The sequence below is a fragment of the Rattus rattus genome, chromosome 1 (genome assembly GCF_011064425.1).
Source record: "Rattus rattus isolate New Zealand chromosome 1, Rrattus_CSIRO_v1, whole genome shotgun sequence".
NCBI lineage: Eukaryota > Metazoa > Chordata > Mammalia > Rodentia > Muridae > Rattus > Rattus rattus.
Window position 1 is genome coordinate 248,258,972 of NC_046154.1, and position 16,350 is coordinate 248,275,321.

Below are 16,350 nucleotides of genomic sequence, written 5' to 3' on the forward strand. Positions count from 1 at the left end.
CAGTTTTTTTGTGAAGACCTAGTTGACTCTTAAGGCTGTACCTTCCATGAAGCTGAAGAAATTACTCAGGGTTAAGAGCAAGCAGTTGGTGCTTCTTCCAAAGGGCCTTGGTTTGATTTCCAGCACCCACATGGCAGCTAGGGACTGTGTGTACAACTCCATTTCCAGGTTCTCTCCTGGCCTCCAGGAGCACCAAGCACACACATGGTGCACTACGCTCATGCAAAACACTAAAACACAATAAAGCTCTGCCTCGATCAGTGAGTTTGGCAATCTAGGCTCTCACCTGACTTTGCAAGGTCGTAAAATAAACTGCCTTGACTTCACTACTCTGAGTCTCCGGGGTTACTACAAAGATGCTGTGTCTTAGGCACAGTGGCTCAAAGTTGTCCTTCCACCATAGGCATACACAGGTATACAATAATGATAAAGCCCCAAACCAAAAGCTCCGCCGAACCATTCACGTGCGCAAACAGAGCGCTCAGCCCCCGCGTCTGCGCACTGGGTCCTCCAGCTGACCGCAGGAATCTGGCCCGGAAGTCTGTGACATGGAGACGGCCCCGGCCCCCATTCTTATCCTAGAGTGCCTACGGATGTCCTCCGGGCGGAGCCTCGGGCAGCTTCCGGCTGGGGCGTGCGGCGGCGGTGCGGGCTTTGTGGCCGCCCGGGGTTGCGCGCCTGGATGCGGCTCGGCTTGGTTCCGCGCTGTCCTCTCGGCGCCGGGCTCCGGGTGAGTGAGGCAGCGCGGCTCGCGCAGGTGGGCGGGCTCCTGGCCAGCCGGGCTCAGCGAGTTGATTGGTGTCCCCGGCCGTCTGCACTTCGCTTTTGCGGGTGTCCGCAGCTCCTCGCTTGGTTCGGGCCGGAGCCTTGCATCTCCTCGCGGAACTGATGCTTGGACGGGTCTTCAGCGGCCATCAAGCGCTGCACACTCAGCTTTGCAGCCTGCGGGTCAGGCCTCCGAGCGGCTGCTTGAAGGTTAGCTGCTCAGGTGATGGAGTGCAGGTGCGCACAACGCTGCTGTTCGGCGTGGACCTTGCCCTCCTGCCTTCCCTCAGACCTTTCGGCCTCTGTCGGAGGAGATGTAGTGCAGGCACCCCCAGTGTTTCAGGGGTTGAAGATAATATGTGTTGGGCACAATCAGCTTCATATGGCCTGAAGGAGGATTCTTAGGTGGGGTCAGGTGTCAGCCAAGCTATTTCATGAAGTGCCTGAATCAAAGTCTATGACATCTGTGTGATAGTGCCAGGAACATTTAATCCTCTTTGCACCCTGCCCCACCGGTCCAGGAGTTCCCAGGACTTGAGTGGTATGCTAGAGGTTTCCCAGGGTATTAGCCAAAGAACAGTTCTAAACTCAGGTAGTTTCTAGGTGGAGCTGACATTCACAGTCACCCTGTGCACTTACAGACATCGTTCCTCTGAGACCCGTCCCAATGAAAGAACAAATGTCTTCTACTCACGAAGAAATCAGACACCCTCCCTCCGCCACACACACATACACACCAAGTTTTAAGACAGAGAGCAGACCTTTGTTCTGCTGTCACGGATGTGGTATTGTATCTGTGTTAATTCTTGGCATAATGGTGGCATTCTTTTTCGGAGGTACAGAGAAACCTTCACAAGCTGACACATGCAGTTCTGGACACTCCTGGAGCCTTGGGGGGGTGGATATCTGGTTCTGGAATACTTTGGAGGATGATCTATAGAAAGGGCAGACCTGGGAAAGGCCCCCTACAAAACTCATGGTCTGATCTGGAAGTGGAAGGGATGTCAGAGAAGCAGCGGGCTAGAACAGTGGTGTCCTTGAAGTACATCACAGAGCCCTTCTGACTGCTCCGTTGGTTTATGGAAAATGGCTGCAGAGAGGTCCTGGTTTGTTATTAGAAGATCGTGTCAGCAGGAGACCTTGTGTAGGTGCTAGGGGTAGAGGTTAGAATAGGGGTCTTAAGAGGGCAGCCAGCCACTGGCACTGTTCTTTTTGACCTCAAATAAGCAGGCTTTGAACACGCAGCGCTCAGCTATCTCTACAGCTGGAGCAGCACATCCACAGGTTGCTGTGGAGATGGATGGACTAACACCTGCCTGGTTATCCCCCAGGCCGTAGCTACCCAGACTTTGCCGCTCCTATTTTACTTTATGTGTACGGGTACATAATGCTGGTTTCTCTTCTGCTGGAATTGTTGTCTCTAAGGTTTACTACCTCCATCTGCTAACTTGTCCTGGAAGCTTCTAGCCTCCGTACAATCTAGTATAGGCCTAGAATGTTTTCAGCCTCTGAGACTTGGCTGCTGAGTAAGTTCACCCTTTCTAGTTCTTTCTGGATTGTCCTGGTTGGATGAACTCAGCTGCTCTGTATCAAAGGTGTCTCCCAGCTGACTGATCCAGTCTGGCTTCTGAATTGCTCTGTTTGGCCTTCAGCTAACTCTGGTATTCTGTTCTAATCTTCTGCCTCTTCAACCTGTCTGTAAAACGGCCTCTCTTCTGTCTCTATACCGCCCCTTAAGTAGCCTCCCTTTCCTCTCTTCTAATGAGAGTTGGGCGTATCCTATTCTGTCAAATCTTTCTCTGATTTGTCACCATGTCTGCCACTTAATTAGATACCATTTTCAGACGTGGGTGCTTCCTTTTACAAACTATCTTTACCTTCATTGTTTGGGATTAAAGATATGTACTAAGGGCGTGTCTGTAGTCCAGCCAGAGGGATTCAAGCTGTGTGCCAAGGGCTGAGCTAACACTGTCTTGGTGTTCACAGTGTGATCAGACATCTTTCAGCACGGGCGTTTCGCATGCTTATTACTCTGTCCGTCTGTGTGTCCTGGCACCCTTAGAAGGCAGAAGAGGGCATTGTATTCCCTAGAACTTGAATTGCAGACTTGTAAACTGTTAGGTGGGTTCTGGGTATTGAACCCAGGCGCTCTGGAAGAGCAGTCAATGCTCAGCCATCTGTGTAGCTCCCGAATTTCTGACTTTGAGATAAATATCTCTTCAAGCAGATGTATTTTATTTAAGAAACTTCCCTTAAAATGAGAGATTGTAAAAGGCCCAGAGAGGCACACATGGGTCTAAGCTATTCTTGTACAGAGCTGCAGGCTTGTGTCTGGGAGGCATAGCCATTTTATGTCTGATAGAAGGGGCTCGCTGGTAGAGCACTTGCTCAGTGCGCATAATATCCTGAGTCCCTTCTTCAGCGCTCTATAAAATAATAAAAGTAAGAAGGTATCAGTGATTTCTAAAGTAAATCACTTGTCCATTTTACCATTTTTCCCTAAACATAAAGTTTCAATGTACAAATTTCTTAAAGATCTATTTATTTATTCTATATAAGTACACTGTAGCTGTCTTCAGACACTCCACAAGAGGGCATCAGATCCCATTACAGATGGTTGTGAGCCACCATGTGGTTGCTGGGATTTGAACTCAGGACCTCTGGGAGAGCAGTCAGTGCTCTTAATCACTGAGCCATCTCTCTAGCCCTACAGATTTCTTCATAATACTGATTCTGCCCATCTATAAGTGAAATACTCTATACAACCTCTCAAGCCAGGACATAGACTTGGGGGTAACAGACCCAAATTTGAACCTTGGGTCTGCTCCTGACTGGACCAATGATCTTGGTTGATCTCCTTTCACTACTAGGCTATTCCCCCTCTGTAAACAGTGCGGCATCTATCTGGGATGCACGTGAGATGATGCAGGTCCTCTCCAAGCACTGTGGCTGGCCGGGCTGCCTTAGACTTCCTTATGCTGACTATCAGTTAGACTTTAGTGCCCCGGGACTGACAGCACTGCCTTGCTGTAGCTTTAGCGGTCTTGAAGCTTAAAGCTTGCAAGGAGCGAGTAGAGCACTGGCCTCTGGGAACAGCCAGCTCTTAGAAGGGGTGATGGGAATGATTGAGCTCAATTGTTGTCTTAGTTAGGGTTTCATGCTGTGAGGAGACCCCCATGACCAAGGCAACTTTTGTAAGGGACAATATTTAACTGGGGCTGGCTTACAGGTTCAAAGGTACAGTCCATTATCATCAAGGTGGGAGCATGGTAGTAGCATCTAGGCAGGCATGGCACTGGAGGAACTGAGAGTTCTACTTCTTGTTCTGAAGGGAAACAGAAGAATACTTTCTTCCAGGCAGCTAGGAGGAAGGGTCTCTTAAATCCCACCCCCACAGTGACACACTTCCTCCAACAAAACCACCCCTACTCCAACAAGGCCACACCTTCTAATAGTGCCACTCCCTGGCCAAGAATATTCACCACAATTGTCTAGTAAGCGACTCAAGTGTTCCCGATAATTCATCTACATACTCCGGGAAGAGTGCTGGTAGGAGGGGACTGGAGAGCCTTGAAGGCTTTACAATAGAAAGTCGCCATTTCATTTATGCTTTGAAAGGGTCAGCCTGCTGGCTTTGTCGAAAAGCAAATGAGGAAGGGAGTATGAAGACAGGTTAGAAGATTGTCACCCTGGTGCCTTGAGATATAGCAGTAGAGGGAGCCTTGAGGTTCTGAGACAGGAGCAGGGCCTACAGGTCAGCTAGCACATTGGATGTGGGACGTGAATAGTAAGGAAGTGAGGGGTTAGTGGACGATTACAGCCCGAACAAATGCAGGTGGTGGAGATTTCACCATGGAAGGGACTGATTGAGCAGAAGTCAGAGTGTAGACACTGGTGGTTTAGAAACCAGAGAAAGCCCAAGAGAAGGCATCAGGTTGAAAGGTAGTCAAATGTGGAGGCTGGGGAAGAGCCCAGTTTCAGGAGGAAAACATTCTCAGCACTATATGCCATTGCTCTGCTAAGGTGGGTTAGTAGGGATGGAGGCAAAGCTCCATTGTCTTCACTGAACACTGGGAGGAGATAGCTGGAGAGAGCTAGGAGAGGCTGTTTCAGGAGCACTGAGACAGTCAGTAGATGACAGGCGCTGCTGGAAGTGGGGTTGAATAAGTGACCAACTTTGGTGATAGACTATTTTGAGTCTGACCCCAATGAGATTCTTTCTATAAGAAAGGAGAGGAGGAGCTGGCTCAGTGGTTAAGAGCACTGGCTGCTCTTCCAGAGGTCCTGAGTTCAATTCCCAGTAACCCCATGGTGGCTCACAACCATCTGTAATGAGATCTGGCATAGCTGCAGGTAGAATGCTGTATACATAATAAATAAATCTTAAAAAAAAAAAAAAAAGAGGGGTTGGGGATTTAGCTCAGTGGTAGAGCGCTTGCCTAGCAAGCTCAAGGCCCGGGGTTAAAAGTCCCCAAAACTCTGGAAAAAAAAAAAAAAAAAACAAAAAAAAAAAAAAAAAAGAAAGAAAGAAAAGAAAAAAGAAAGGAGATGTAAAGACAAACTCAGTGACCATCGAGTGTCATTGTGAAGGAGAGGAGGGACAGTAGCTGGAGAGGGACTAGAACTCAGGAAGTTAGATTGGTATTTGTGGTCTTTGAGGTAGGGTATTGATATGTTCCCCCAGAGCAGTTCATCCTCCTGCCTCAGCCTTCAGAGTAGTTGAGGCTAGATAGTGTATGATTTAGTTTTTTTAAGTGAGATGCTAATGCTCTACCTACGGGATGTGGAGAGCCTCTGTTCCCTACTGTGTCGCTTCCAGCTCTCCTCCCCAGTTATGTGGGAGAGCTAGCATTTCTGCATGCGACTTGGAATGGCAGGCTAGCGGAGCAGAGAAGCTTCTATCTGAAGAGGGAGGGATGATGGCTGCACGAGATGGGGTGGGAGAAGGACTAGAGCAAGGGGAGGCAAGGACCTTCTTTCAGGTCGAGTACAGTTTGACTCAGGAAACGGGAAGACTGATGGGGACACAGGTCAGTGGTGGAAGTGGCCGTTCCTGTCTCCCTGCCTTTCTTCTCATTAAAGTAAGGGTTAAGGGGCAGGAAAAAGCGTTAGATATTTTAAACACTTACACATATAAGTGTTTTAACTGTGTGCGTGCGTGCGTGCATGCGTGCGTGCCACATGTACCACATGTACCACATGTGTTCCTGGCGCCCATGGAGGTCAGAATATGGCATCAGACCTCCTGGAACTGAAGTCCAGACAGTTGTGAGTTCCCGTTGGTTTGTGTGCTGGGATCTGAACCTGGGTCCTCTGCAAGAACAGCAAGCACCCTTAACCTCTGGGCTGTCTCTACAGCTCTCGCGGTGAATTAAAAAGAAAAGGAGAGTTGAGTGGGTGTAGAACATGGCTGACACAGCCTTAGGGTATCAGTGTAGAGAGCAAGAGTTTAGACAGCTCCAAAGCGGGTAGGATCTGGCCAGGGCTGGTCTCACACAGGTGATGGGAAGAAGAGGGCAGGTGAATTGCAGGAAAGGATTCTATAACCCTTCCTCGCTGCAGGTACAGGAATCAGAGAATGCTTGAGGTTCTTAAAATGTTGTTGGCAGAGTGATGGCGCACACCTTTAATCTCAACACTGGGGAGGCAGAAGCAGGTAGATCTCCATGAATTGAGACCACTGTGAGTTCTAAGCCAGCCCCTGCCCCAGAGTGAGACCCTGCCTTAAAGAGAAAATGTGTGGTGTTTGCACGCCATCTACTCATAGCTTTCTGTCCTTCAAATCATCTGTTGATTATCACACCTAACACAGTGGGACAGGTAGGTAAGTATGCTGTCTTCAAGGAATAATGACCCTCCCAAGGAATAATGAGGGACATGCCCATGTTTGGTACAGATATAGGGTTTTTTGTGTGTGCCTGTGTGTTTGCTTTGTTAATTCTTTATCCGAGATGGGCTAACTTCTGGGTACAGAACCCAACCATTTATGGTGCTAAGTATATATTGGGTGGGAGATAGAAGTGTGGACATGTCTCACTGGGTTCGTGGCTTCAGGCTCAGTCACTATAGGTTGGAAATGCTGCTAGCACTGAGGCCCTGTGTGCTACAATAGCCTAAAGTGGGACAAGATATAGATAACAAGAGGCAGAATGTGCCGAGGGTGGTGGGCAGTAGGATTGATAGGTTTTATTTGAGTGATCTTGGAATTACATGTCTTGATTTTTAAGTAGAGTCCTGACTATGTCCCCACCCCTCTGTCACCCCCGCACAGGACACAAGTTAGAAGAGTACTGTGTAGCACAGCCTGTTTGTCCTAAGGTTGGACATATCACAGGTAGGGAGGGCCGCAGGAAGCCTGCCCGTGCGGGTGCCCACTGGGGTGAGATCGAAGCTGGTAACGGTGAAGGGTCGGAAATGTGGGCAGAGGAAATGCTTCCTCTCTCAGCTGGATGGCAGTTTTACTTTGTATTTCCGGCTGGTTCAGCAGCTTCTTCTCTCACTCCAGACTCTCCCGTAGGAGCTGGTGGCCAGAAGGGGATCCTGAAGCTGAATTTCCAGGGATGAAAACTCACATACGATGATGTCAGACAAACTCACAGTGCTGGAGCCCTCTGCCTCGAAGACCGGGGAATTTCCTGAAGACAGATTGGCGCAGCTGTTGGGAAACCCGGAAACACAGAGCCTGGAGAGCCCCTCCTGTCAGGACGGGGGCTTCACTCAGATGACAGTGGCCCACTGGAAAATTCAAACAGGAGACACAGCCCCAGTGTGTAGTAAGTCAGGAAGAAATCCCATTCTCGACTCCAACCTTCTTATCCTTCAGAGAGAGCTGATAGAAGGGGAGACCCGTTCCTGTGGCGTGGGTGGCAAAAGTTTCCCATTTAATTCAAATGTAGTTCCACATCCGGTTTCTCACGCGGGGGAGAAGCCGTATAAATGTGATCACTGTGGGAAAGGCTTCAGTCAAACCTCCCTCCTCACTGAACACCAAAGAGTCCACACCGGGGACAGACTCTATGTGTGCAATGTGTGTGGGAAAGACTTCATTCACTATGCAAACCTAATGGAGCATCAGCTTGTACACACAGGAGAAAAGCCGTTCAAGTGTGCACAGTGCGGAAAAGCATTTTGTCACAGTTCAGACCTGCTTCGGCACCAGAGGGTTCATACCAGAGAGAGGCCTTTTGAATGCAAAGAGTGTGGGAAAGGCTTCAGTCAGAGCTCCTTACTCATTCGCCATCAAAGAATTCACACAGGAGAAAGACCCTATGAGTGTAATGAGTGTGGAAAATCCTTCATTCGGAGCTCGAGCCTTATCCGCCATTACCAGATCCACACGGAAGTTAAACAGTACGAGTGCAGAGACTGCGGCAAGGCCTTCCGACACCGCTCGGACCTCATCGAGCACCAGAGAATTCACACTGGAGAGAGACCCTTTGAGTGTCACGAGTGTGGGAAGGCCTTTATTCGAAGCTCAAAGCTCATTCAGCATCAGAGAATTCATACTGGAGAAAGGCCTTATGTATGCAATGAGTGCGGAAAGCGTTTCAGTCAGACATCTAACTTCACTCAGCACCAGAGGATCCACACTGGGGAAAAACTCTACGAGTGTAACGAATGTGGGAAGGCGTTCTTCCTGAGCTCGTACCTTATACGACACCAGAAAATCCACACTGGCGAGCGGGTGTATGAGTGTAAAGAGTGCGGGAAGGCTTTTCTGCAGAAGGCCCACCTCACTGAGCATCAGAAGATCCACACTGGAGACCGACCCTTTGAGTGCAAAGACTGTGGGAAAGCCTTCATCCAGAGTTCGAAGCTACTGCTGCATCAGATCGTTCACACTGGAGAGAAGCCCTATGTGTGCAGCTACTGCGGGAAAGGCTTCATTCAGAGATCCAACTTCCTTCAGCACCAGAAGATGCACACCGAAGAGAAGCTCTACAAGTACAGTGAGCATGGGAAAGATCTCGCCCCGCCCCCAGACCTTGTTCCCCAGGAGAATCTTTCGCTGAGCGAGACCTCCGTTCATTTAGGAGAGACAGCTACAGATCAGGAGCGTTGCGGAGAGAATTTCTAACACGGTCACTCTGAGTCAGGCGGTGCTTGTAAACAGGCATACTTAGTACACATGTGGCCTGGAAGATGTGGGTTGTCACAGTTTTTCAAGTCCTAGATGGGCTGGTTTTGGTCTGTCATCTGAAGGACCGGACAGCTGACTTTGAGCTGTACACTGAGGGAGAGCCTCTGGAGAATATTCTAGATTTTACTTGAAGTTAGAACACACCCTCAAGTTAAATCCTTTCAGAGAAGAGCTATCTATATATTTACTTGAGATGTGGCTCCCGATCTGAAAGGTTAGAGAAAGGGCCCTTCCTCATGCAAAACTACAAGTTGGTTCCCTGTTGTCTGGGATTCAGCTTCAAGCCAGGGGTTTAGTCTCTGGCCCTCGCTTCCTCCACGAACTCCTGGTAATGCAGTTGATGTGTTTGCCTCCCACATCCGCCAGGCTGCTCGCTCTCCTGTCCTGGTGTGGCTCCCAGTCGCTCCTGATTATGTGGGGCCTCTCTTAGGCTTTGCGGCCAAAAGAGCTTCCCTAGTACTGAGGTGGGGTTTGTGTCTGGTGCTTCTGTGGATCAGCGTTGACTGCTGCTGCACTTGCTGTTAAATACTACAGTTGTGAATTTTCTCTTTCCCATTATGCTGTTTCCTGAGGATAGTAATGACATGTCATTGATTCCTGTATCCCTAGTGTCTCGCACATGACAATAAACAAAGCAGGAAACGCAAGTCTGTGGAATTGGCATATCCTTTATCTGGGATTTTTGGGAGGAGGGAGAGGGAAGGGGGAGGCAGGGTCTTACTGTGTGGCCCAGGCTAACCTCAAACTCACAGCCTTCCCTTAGCCTTCTGAGTGCTGGGATTACAGACGCATGCTCCAAAGCCTTTGCTACCATTCTGTGTTGCAGTTTTTTAAATTTCTTTCATCAGTGTTAACTGTTTACCAGAAAGTACTGCCCCCACCCCCCAGTCCTTTTGATAGCTGTTCTTGTTAAGAGTTGCTGACAGTGTCCTGTCTGTAGTTATTGCCCCTGGGTGTGCTGCAGTCTCAGCTGTCCACTGTACTCTGAGGAGAGCACCCTCAGACCTACCTCATACCTTTTCTGCTTTAACAGCTCCAGACCCAACTGCCTCTTTCTAACATCACGTGTTTGAAAATGTATTTTCCAAAACTGTGAGGAATAGTTTTAGCTACTTAAAGAAGAGAGGAAGAGGGCGCCATCCGTTGTAAGTGGAATGTGCAGAGGAGGCCAGACAGATCATAGAACAGTGAGTAAGGGTGCTAGTCTTTGAAGAGCTCTAGATGAGGCTATATAACTGTGGCACTGTGGATGTAGGAAGGCTCATCAACTAGAGACAGTTTACTGAACACAGTGCCCCAAGACTGAACGATCAGGGACACGATTCAGGTTCAGGAACTGAACTGCAAACTTGAGTCAAAATCCCACAGGGGTTTTAAGCCTAAAATCCACAAACATCTGTGCCAGGTTCTTCCACTAATCAGAATTTAGGGATGGATTTCCTTAGGAACATGTCTTTGTTGTACATTTTTCCTGTTTTCATTGGTTCAGGTATTCAATTGTGGCAGGGGACTTGGCCTTGTCTAATATTCATATCTTGTTTATCAGGATGGGACTTGTCTAACATTTCAGGTCTTAATTCACCAATCAGATGTCAGTTACCCACACACATGTCTCTTTCTGCCAAGGAGGATGTCAGTTCCCAGACAGGTCTTTGGGAACTTAATCTTTACTCATCCACCATTAAAAATGGAAGTTTGATTTCAATTAGGTTTTTTTTTTTTAAGATTTCTTTATTTATTTTATGTATGTGAGTACACTGTAGCTGTCTTCAGATACACCAGAAGAGGGCATCAGATATTATTACAGATGGTTGTGAGCCACCATGTGGTTGCTGGGATTTGAACTCAGGACCTCTGGAAGAGCAGTCAGTTCTCTTAATCACTGAGCCATCTCTCCAGCCCTTCAATTAGTTTCTTATGGGTTGGTGAGATGGCTCAGTGGTTAAGAGCACTGACTGCTCTTCCAGAGGTCTGGAGTTCAAATCCCAGCAACCCACATGGTGGCTCACAACCATCTGTAATGGGATCTTATGCCCTCTTCTGTGTCTGAAGACAGCTACAGTGTACTTATATATAATAAATAAATCTTTTTAAAAGAATAGTTTCTTATATTGGTGCAGGTGTCTCTCTTATGTTTGGGTCCATCCCAGGGGCAGCTTATAAAAGCAAACCCCACAGAAGCTTATGCACAAGTGCAGGAAGTGTTGCTAGCTGGTTGGTTCAAGTCCAACCTATACTACTATATAAAGTAGTTCTGTTGACTTCTATCATGATTGGTTTCCAAAGGCATAGAACATACCAGAATACATCATCAACTTAGGCATAAGAAAGTTCCCTAGTAACAGTAGAAACAACATAGAAACTTTCCTTATAATACTAATAAAACAAAATGGCAGGCTAGCCAGGTAACAGTTACCTAGGCATTAACATTCCAGCTAGGCCTTACTATTTTACCGAGGCTTTAACAGGTTCCTCTTCCAAAGGACCTGGGTTTGATTCCTAGCACCCACATGGGAGCATACAACTGTCTATAACTACACACACACACACACCACCCATACACATAGTAAATATTAAAAGTTAAAACAGATTTCCCAAACTGAGCAAGGTGGTTCCCCTCAGAAGGAGCCGACCTGTAGAAGGTCAGCCTGGGGACGGTGCACCCTCAGATACCCTCCCATCTATCTCACTTGGCACGAAGTGAGCAATCCCTTCTACTACCTAATCCTGCTCATCGTGGTGTTTCTGCCTCACTGCAGCCTCAGGGCAGGGAGGCAAACTCCGTGAACTGAATAAGCCCTTTGAAACTGTGAGCACAAACGAATCCACATTTGTATCATCTTCAAATGTGTTGCCACAGCGATGAAAAGGTAACATATTTCACAGTCCCTTTTCACTCTGCATGCATGTATGAGTGTTAAAGCTGAGCTCAGATGGCTCGAGAGATGGGTCAGAAATCACATGAACTGCCTGCTCTGACCGGGAGTTAGGAAGACGTTGCTGGCTCCAGGAGGAATGAGGTATCCACCTGTCAGTTGGAGGGATTTTTGGTGGAAGACAGAGAGCTCCACCATCAGTTGCTTTCCTCCCTGTGAGTCTGGGAGTCTGAGTCTTTGGATTCATTCTTGTTTTCAGTCTTGGAGCAACTATTTTGTGCCTGTCTATCCTGTTTGTTGTGTTGTTTGGTCTTGTATTGGATTGTGATGGAGGCCATGGGACAAACTATTAATCACCTTGATCTTATTATGACTCATTTTAAGGAAGTTAGGGCTGAGGTCCACTTATTAGAACTTAGAGTGACCTGCTTTTGACGTTGGATGGCCACCAGAGGGGAACCTTTCATCTCCCCATGGTGTCAACAGGAGAAGATAAAGTGTTTCAAAAGATCTTCCCTCTTTCCCTATGCTAATGCTTCTTCAATGGGACTGGCCACAGGGTGACAAGGAACAACAGGAGCCAGCTGCAGCCCTGCCACCCTTCCTTCCAGCTTTAGAGTTGGAAAGATGGCTCAGAGGTTAAGAGCACTGACTTCTCTTCCTGAGGTCCCGAGTTCAATTCCCAGCAATCATTTTGTTAATTCCTTTTTTTTCTCCTCAGGACCTGTTTTACAGCTCATACAGGTTTATCCCTCTCCTCCCCCTCCCCTCATGCTGAGCACAGGCACAAAGCATGCAGGTATCCAGGGCTCCTAGAAAGGTGTAAGGTTGGGGCCTTCTGTGGCCCTAACCAGGCTCTCCCTGAGTTGGGAGTGAGTTTCCAGAGAGCAGGGCTCTACACTTGGACAGACTGGGCAGGAGAGGCTCCACGTAGGCAGCTGTATCTGTCACCAGAGCTTGGAACAGATTCCTGTCACTTATTTTGTTCAGTAAATGGCTATCCTTCTTGCCAGGACAAGTGCTCACTCCCTGTCTGAACAGATGTGGTCTCTGAGTTGTAAAGAGGTCTTCCCTGACACTATCCTGCCACACTTAGCCACTGAGAAGTTAACAACCACTCCCTTCCACACACCTTAGGGCACTCAGTGCAGTCACCTACCCAAAGCTCTTCCAGGTTCTCTTCACCACAGAAGGGTTCTAAGTTCCGGACCTACAGGGGAAACCAGATTGGGACTTCAACATGGTGGAAGGTAGGGAGCATCTCCAGATTTACCACCAGGCTCTTTCAGCAGGTCTCAACAATAGTTTGACCAAGGCTTAGATATGATACTAGGCAGGAAGTTGATGCAAGTCTGGCGTCATTTCTTGAACAGGTCATAAAGGCTATATGAATGTAAGGCTATACACACACAAACCCTGAGAAAACAGAATTCTAGCAAGATAGCCCTGGCTTTCATCAATCAGACAGCACCAGACATTAGGAAGAAGGTACAGAAGCAAGAAAGATTAAGAGAAAAGTCATTGAGGGATCTGTGGAAGTTGCAGAGAGTGCAGATTAAGACAGGAAAGTCATTGAACTGAGATCTGGCTTGAGTCCTTCTAGCCAACAAAGCTTTGGATCCAGGAGAAAGGAAATGCCAAGTTTCAACAGATTGCTGGAGGAGGAGTGCTAAAGGGGTCTTGACTCAAACTCTAGGACCATGGAAATGGCCAGAGGCTTGTTTATCAAAGAAATGACCCAGTGGCAGCAGAATGGCCACCTTGCCTCCATATTATTGTAGCCACAAGCACTATTAATTAAAGATGCAGATAAATTAACTCATGACTACCCCCCATGCAATTCAAGGGATACTCAAGCAGTCTTCTGATTGATGGCTTAGTAATGCCTGCATGATTCATTATCAGACTTTACTAATTGATGCTAGCTGAGTTATTTTCCAGCCACCTGTTTCCCTGAACCCTGTGACTCTCCTACCCAATCCTGACTTAGACTGTCCCTTCTGTCACTGTAACAAGGTTCTGGCCCAGGAACACAGTACCCAGGCTGACTCGAGGGACTCTCCTCGTTGGAGGCAGAGAGGACCTGGTTTCTGGATGGAAGCAGCTTCATCCATGAGGGTCAGAGGAGAGCAGGGACAGTGGTGACTACAGAAATGGAGGTAATCTCGATTCAGTCTTTTTCTCCAGGCACTTCAGCTCAAAGCATTAACACAGGCCCTCATCATGGGAAAAGGACTGGCTGTTAACATCTATAGAGACAGCCAGATATCTACTTACAACTGCTCATGTGTATGGAACCATTTACCAGGACTGAGGGTTCCTAAAAGCAAAAGGAAGAACTGTCAAAAATAAAGATGAAATTTTACAGTTCCTTAAAGCCTTCTGGCTATAAAGAAAAAATTGGTAATCATTCATTGCCCAGGACACCAAAACGGAACAATACCAATAGCTAGAGGTAACAACCAGGCTGACAAGGCTGCTAAGGACGTAGCCTTGAAGGAAACAGCTATCTCTGTATTGGCCACTCTCCTACCTCAACCACTCAGAGCAACTGATATATACAAACCTGCACCCCAGGTTACAAACCAACCCCTTGCCTAATGACCCCCAAGGCAGGGGAGAACAGAAGCTTATGATGTGACTCCCAGCACCAGCCAGTTATGTTAAAGGCCACAGTAGCTTTCCAATTAGATGCTTGCACACATACATCCTGCTTCCTGCTTACTATAAAGACTTGCCCTGATAGACATTCAGGGCTCTCCCACTGAAAGACCCCTGAAATGGTCTTTCACTCAAGTCTCGGGATGACGTGACTCCCCCAAGAACTCTCGAGAGACCAATCTTGATGCAATCAACAAGAGGTTTATGGATAGGGACCACAGAAACCAGCGCGCCGGGGTTGAGACTCCTATCCCACGCAGAGGTAAAGGAGTTTGACCTCGAATGGCTGGGAGAAGGGGCATTTAAAGGAAAAAACATACTGAATCACAAGGAAGAACCTCCTGTTTCTCATGATTGTTTAATCCTGCTATTATCTGAACCAGCTGGTGCAATTTAGCTAGTTCCTAGAACAAAGTGGCTGAACCAGCTGGTGTAATTACTCTTTCTGTGGTCAGCTAGTTCCTGGAACAGGCAGTTCCAGGGCCCAACTACTTTTCTTTCTTTTGGCTTCAACTTTTGTCTAGGGGGGCAATTTTAAACTTTTTCCTTTCACAACCACCAAAACTGTCCTCCATGATGGTGATACATGGGGGGGGGGTGCTAAGCTATATGGAATAGAATAAAGACCCTGCTATGAGTGGCATCAGATTGATTCCAATCTGGTTTTGGGGAACCACTAACATTTCCCTGGCACAACATTACTAGGCCTCACCAATAAGCCTCTCACAGATGACAAGCCTTAGCTCTTCATGGTGCCAAGCCTCAACTCCTTTGCATGACCCCTTCACCAGTGGCCTTCCCTAGCTTTTCACTGTGCCAAGCCTCAGCTGTTCTTTGTGACTCCTTCATAATTTCCAAACCACTACCACCTGAGTGACTCTCACACATTACCAAGTACAGCAGCAGCACAAGGTACAACCTTGGCCTCCTCTCGAACACAGCTTCTTTCTCAGTGATGCTGGTCTCTTCTCAATCACTAATTCCTTAGCTCCAGCTAACCAGCATCAATTGCCCCAGGAACGCCTTCTATTCAGGCATTCTGGACTCTAAAGCCAGAGCCACGTGGCCAAAGCTGCTGAGTTCTGCTGCTTGCTGGGGCTGGAACATGGCCCCCTTGTTCTGTTACATTATTACCAGCTTTGTTTTCCAGCTCCTTCACTGCCTAAGCTTGGCTGTCCTGGAACTTGCTCTGTAGACTGACTTTGAACTCCCAGAGCTGCATGCCTGTCTCCTAAACACTGGGATTAAAGTGTGGTCCACCAAGCCTAGATTTAAGTTTTTCTTCACCTAGAATTTGCTGTCCCAGGCTGGCCTTGAACTCAGAGGTCTGGAATCCTGGGTTAAAGCTGTGTGCTACCATACCTGGACCTAAATTTGGCTGGGTGGGATCTTGCCCCAAGGACACCACTCCCTTAATTTAGTATCCTTGAGCACAGGATTCAGCTCCATTTCACTTCCTGGTGCCCCTTTAATATTTGAACCATGTATTTTATATTTTTCCTTTCTAACCTTGCTACACTTGTTCAGAATGCTCTTCATGAGACTTGACCAGGGAACAGAGTCTCTGCTGGCTCTGTTTGAGACTTCTTGTCAATGAAATTAATCTGAATCTCTTTACCTTAGCCTTAAGCAAACTCTCCACATAAGGGCAAAAAGTAGCCATATTCTTCACCAAAATGCCACAAAAACCGTTTCTTAGCCACATATTGAAATTCTCCACCAAAATCTCTAGGGTCAGGTCTGCACAATTCAAATCACTTGCAGTAACAAAGCCTTCCATATTTCTGCTAGGATAGCCCATTAAACCCTATTTAATGCACCCCAATGCATTCCAAATCCAGTTCCATTGAACCTTGAGACTAAATCTTTCAAACATCACTACTGAGAAATGAGTAAACCACATAAATG

General features: G+C 47.6%; 2 protein-coding genes across 2 annotated transcripts in view; both read left to right on the top strand.

Moving 5' to 3' along the window:
• Window positions 1-630: 630 nt before the first annotated feature.
• On the top strand, window positions 631-9,076 carry Znf623 (zinc finger protein 623). The gene is made up of 2 exons (XM_032916884.1): window positions 631-730; window positions 7,271-9,076. The coding sequence occupies exon 2, from the start codon at window positions 7,343-7,345 to the stop codon at window positions 8,840-8,842; it is 1,500 nt and encodes a 499-aa protein (XP_032772775.1). The 5' UTR covers window positions 631-730; window positions 7,271-7,342; the 3' UTR covers window positions 8,843-9,076.
• Znf707 (zinc finger protein 707) overlaps window positions 669-16,350 on the top strand; it is a 33,129-nt gene continuing 17,447 nt past the window's right edge. The window contains exon 1 of the mRNA XM_032916908.1: window positions 669-730. Within this exon, the coding sequence (XP_032772799.1) occupies window positions 683-730 (48 nt within the window). The 5' untranslated portion in view covers window positions 669-682. The remainder of the gene's footprint in view (window positions 731-16,350) is intronic.

Excerpts from the sequence above, each read along its gene's own strand:
- Znf623 (XM_032916884.1), top strand. The coding sequence starts at position 7,343 with ATGATGTCAGACAAACTCACAGTGCTGGAGCCCTCTGCCTCGAAGACC.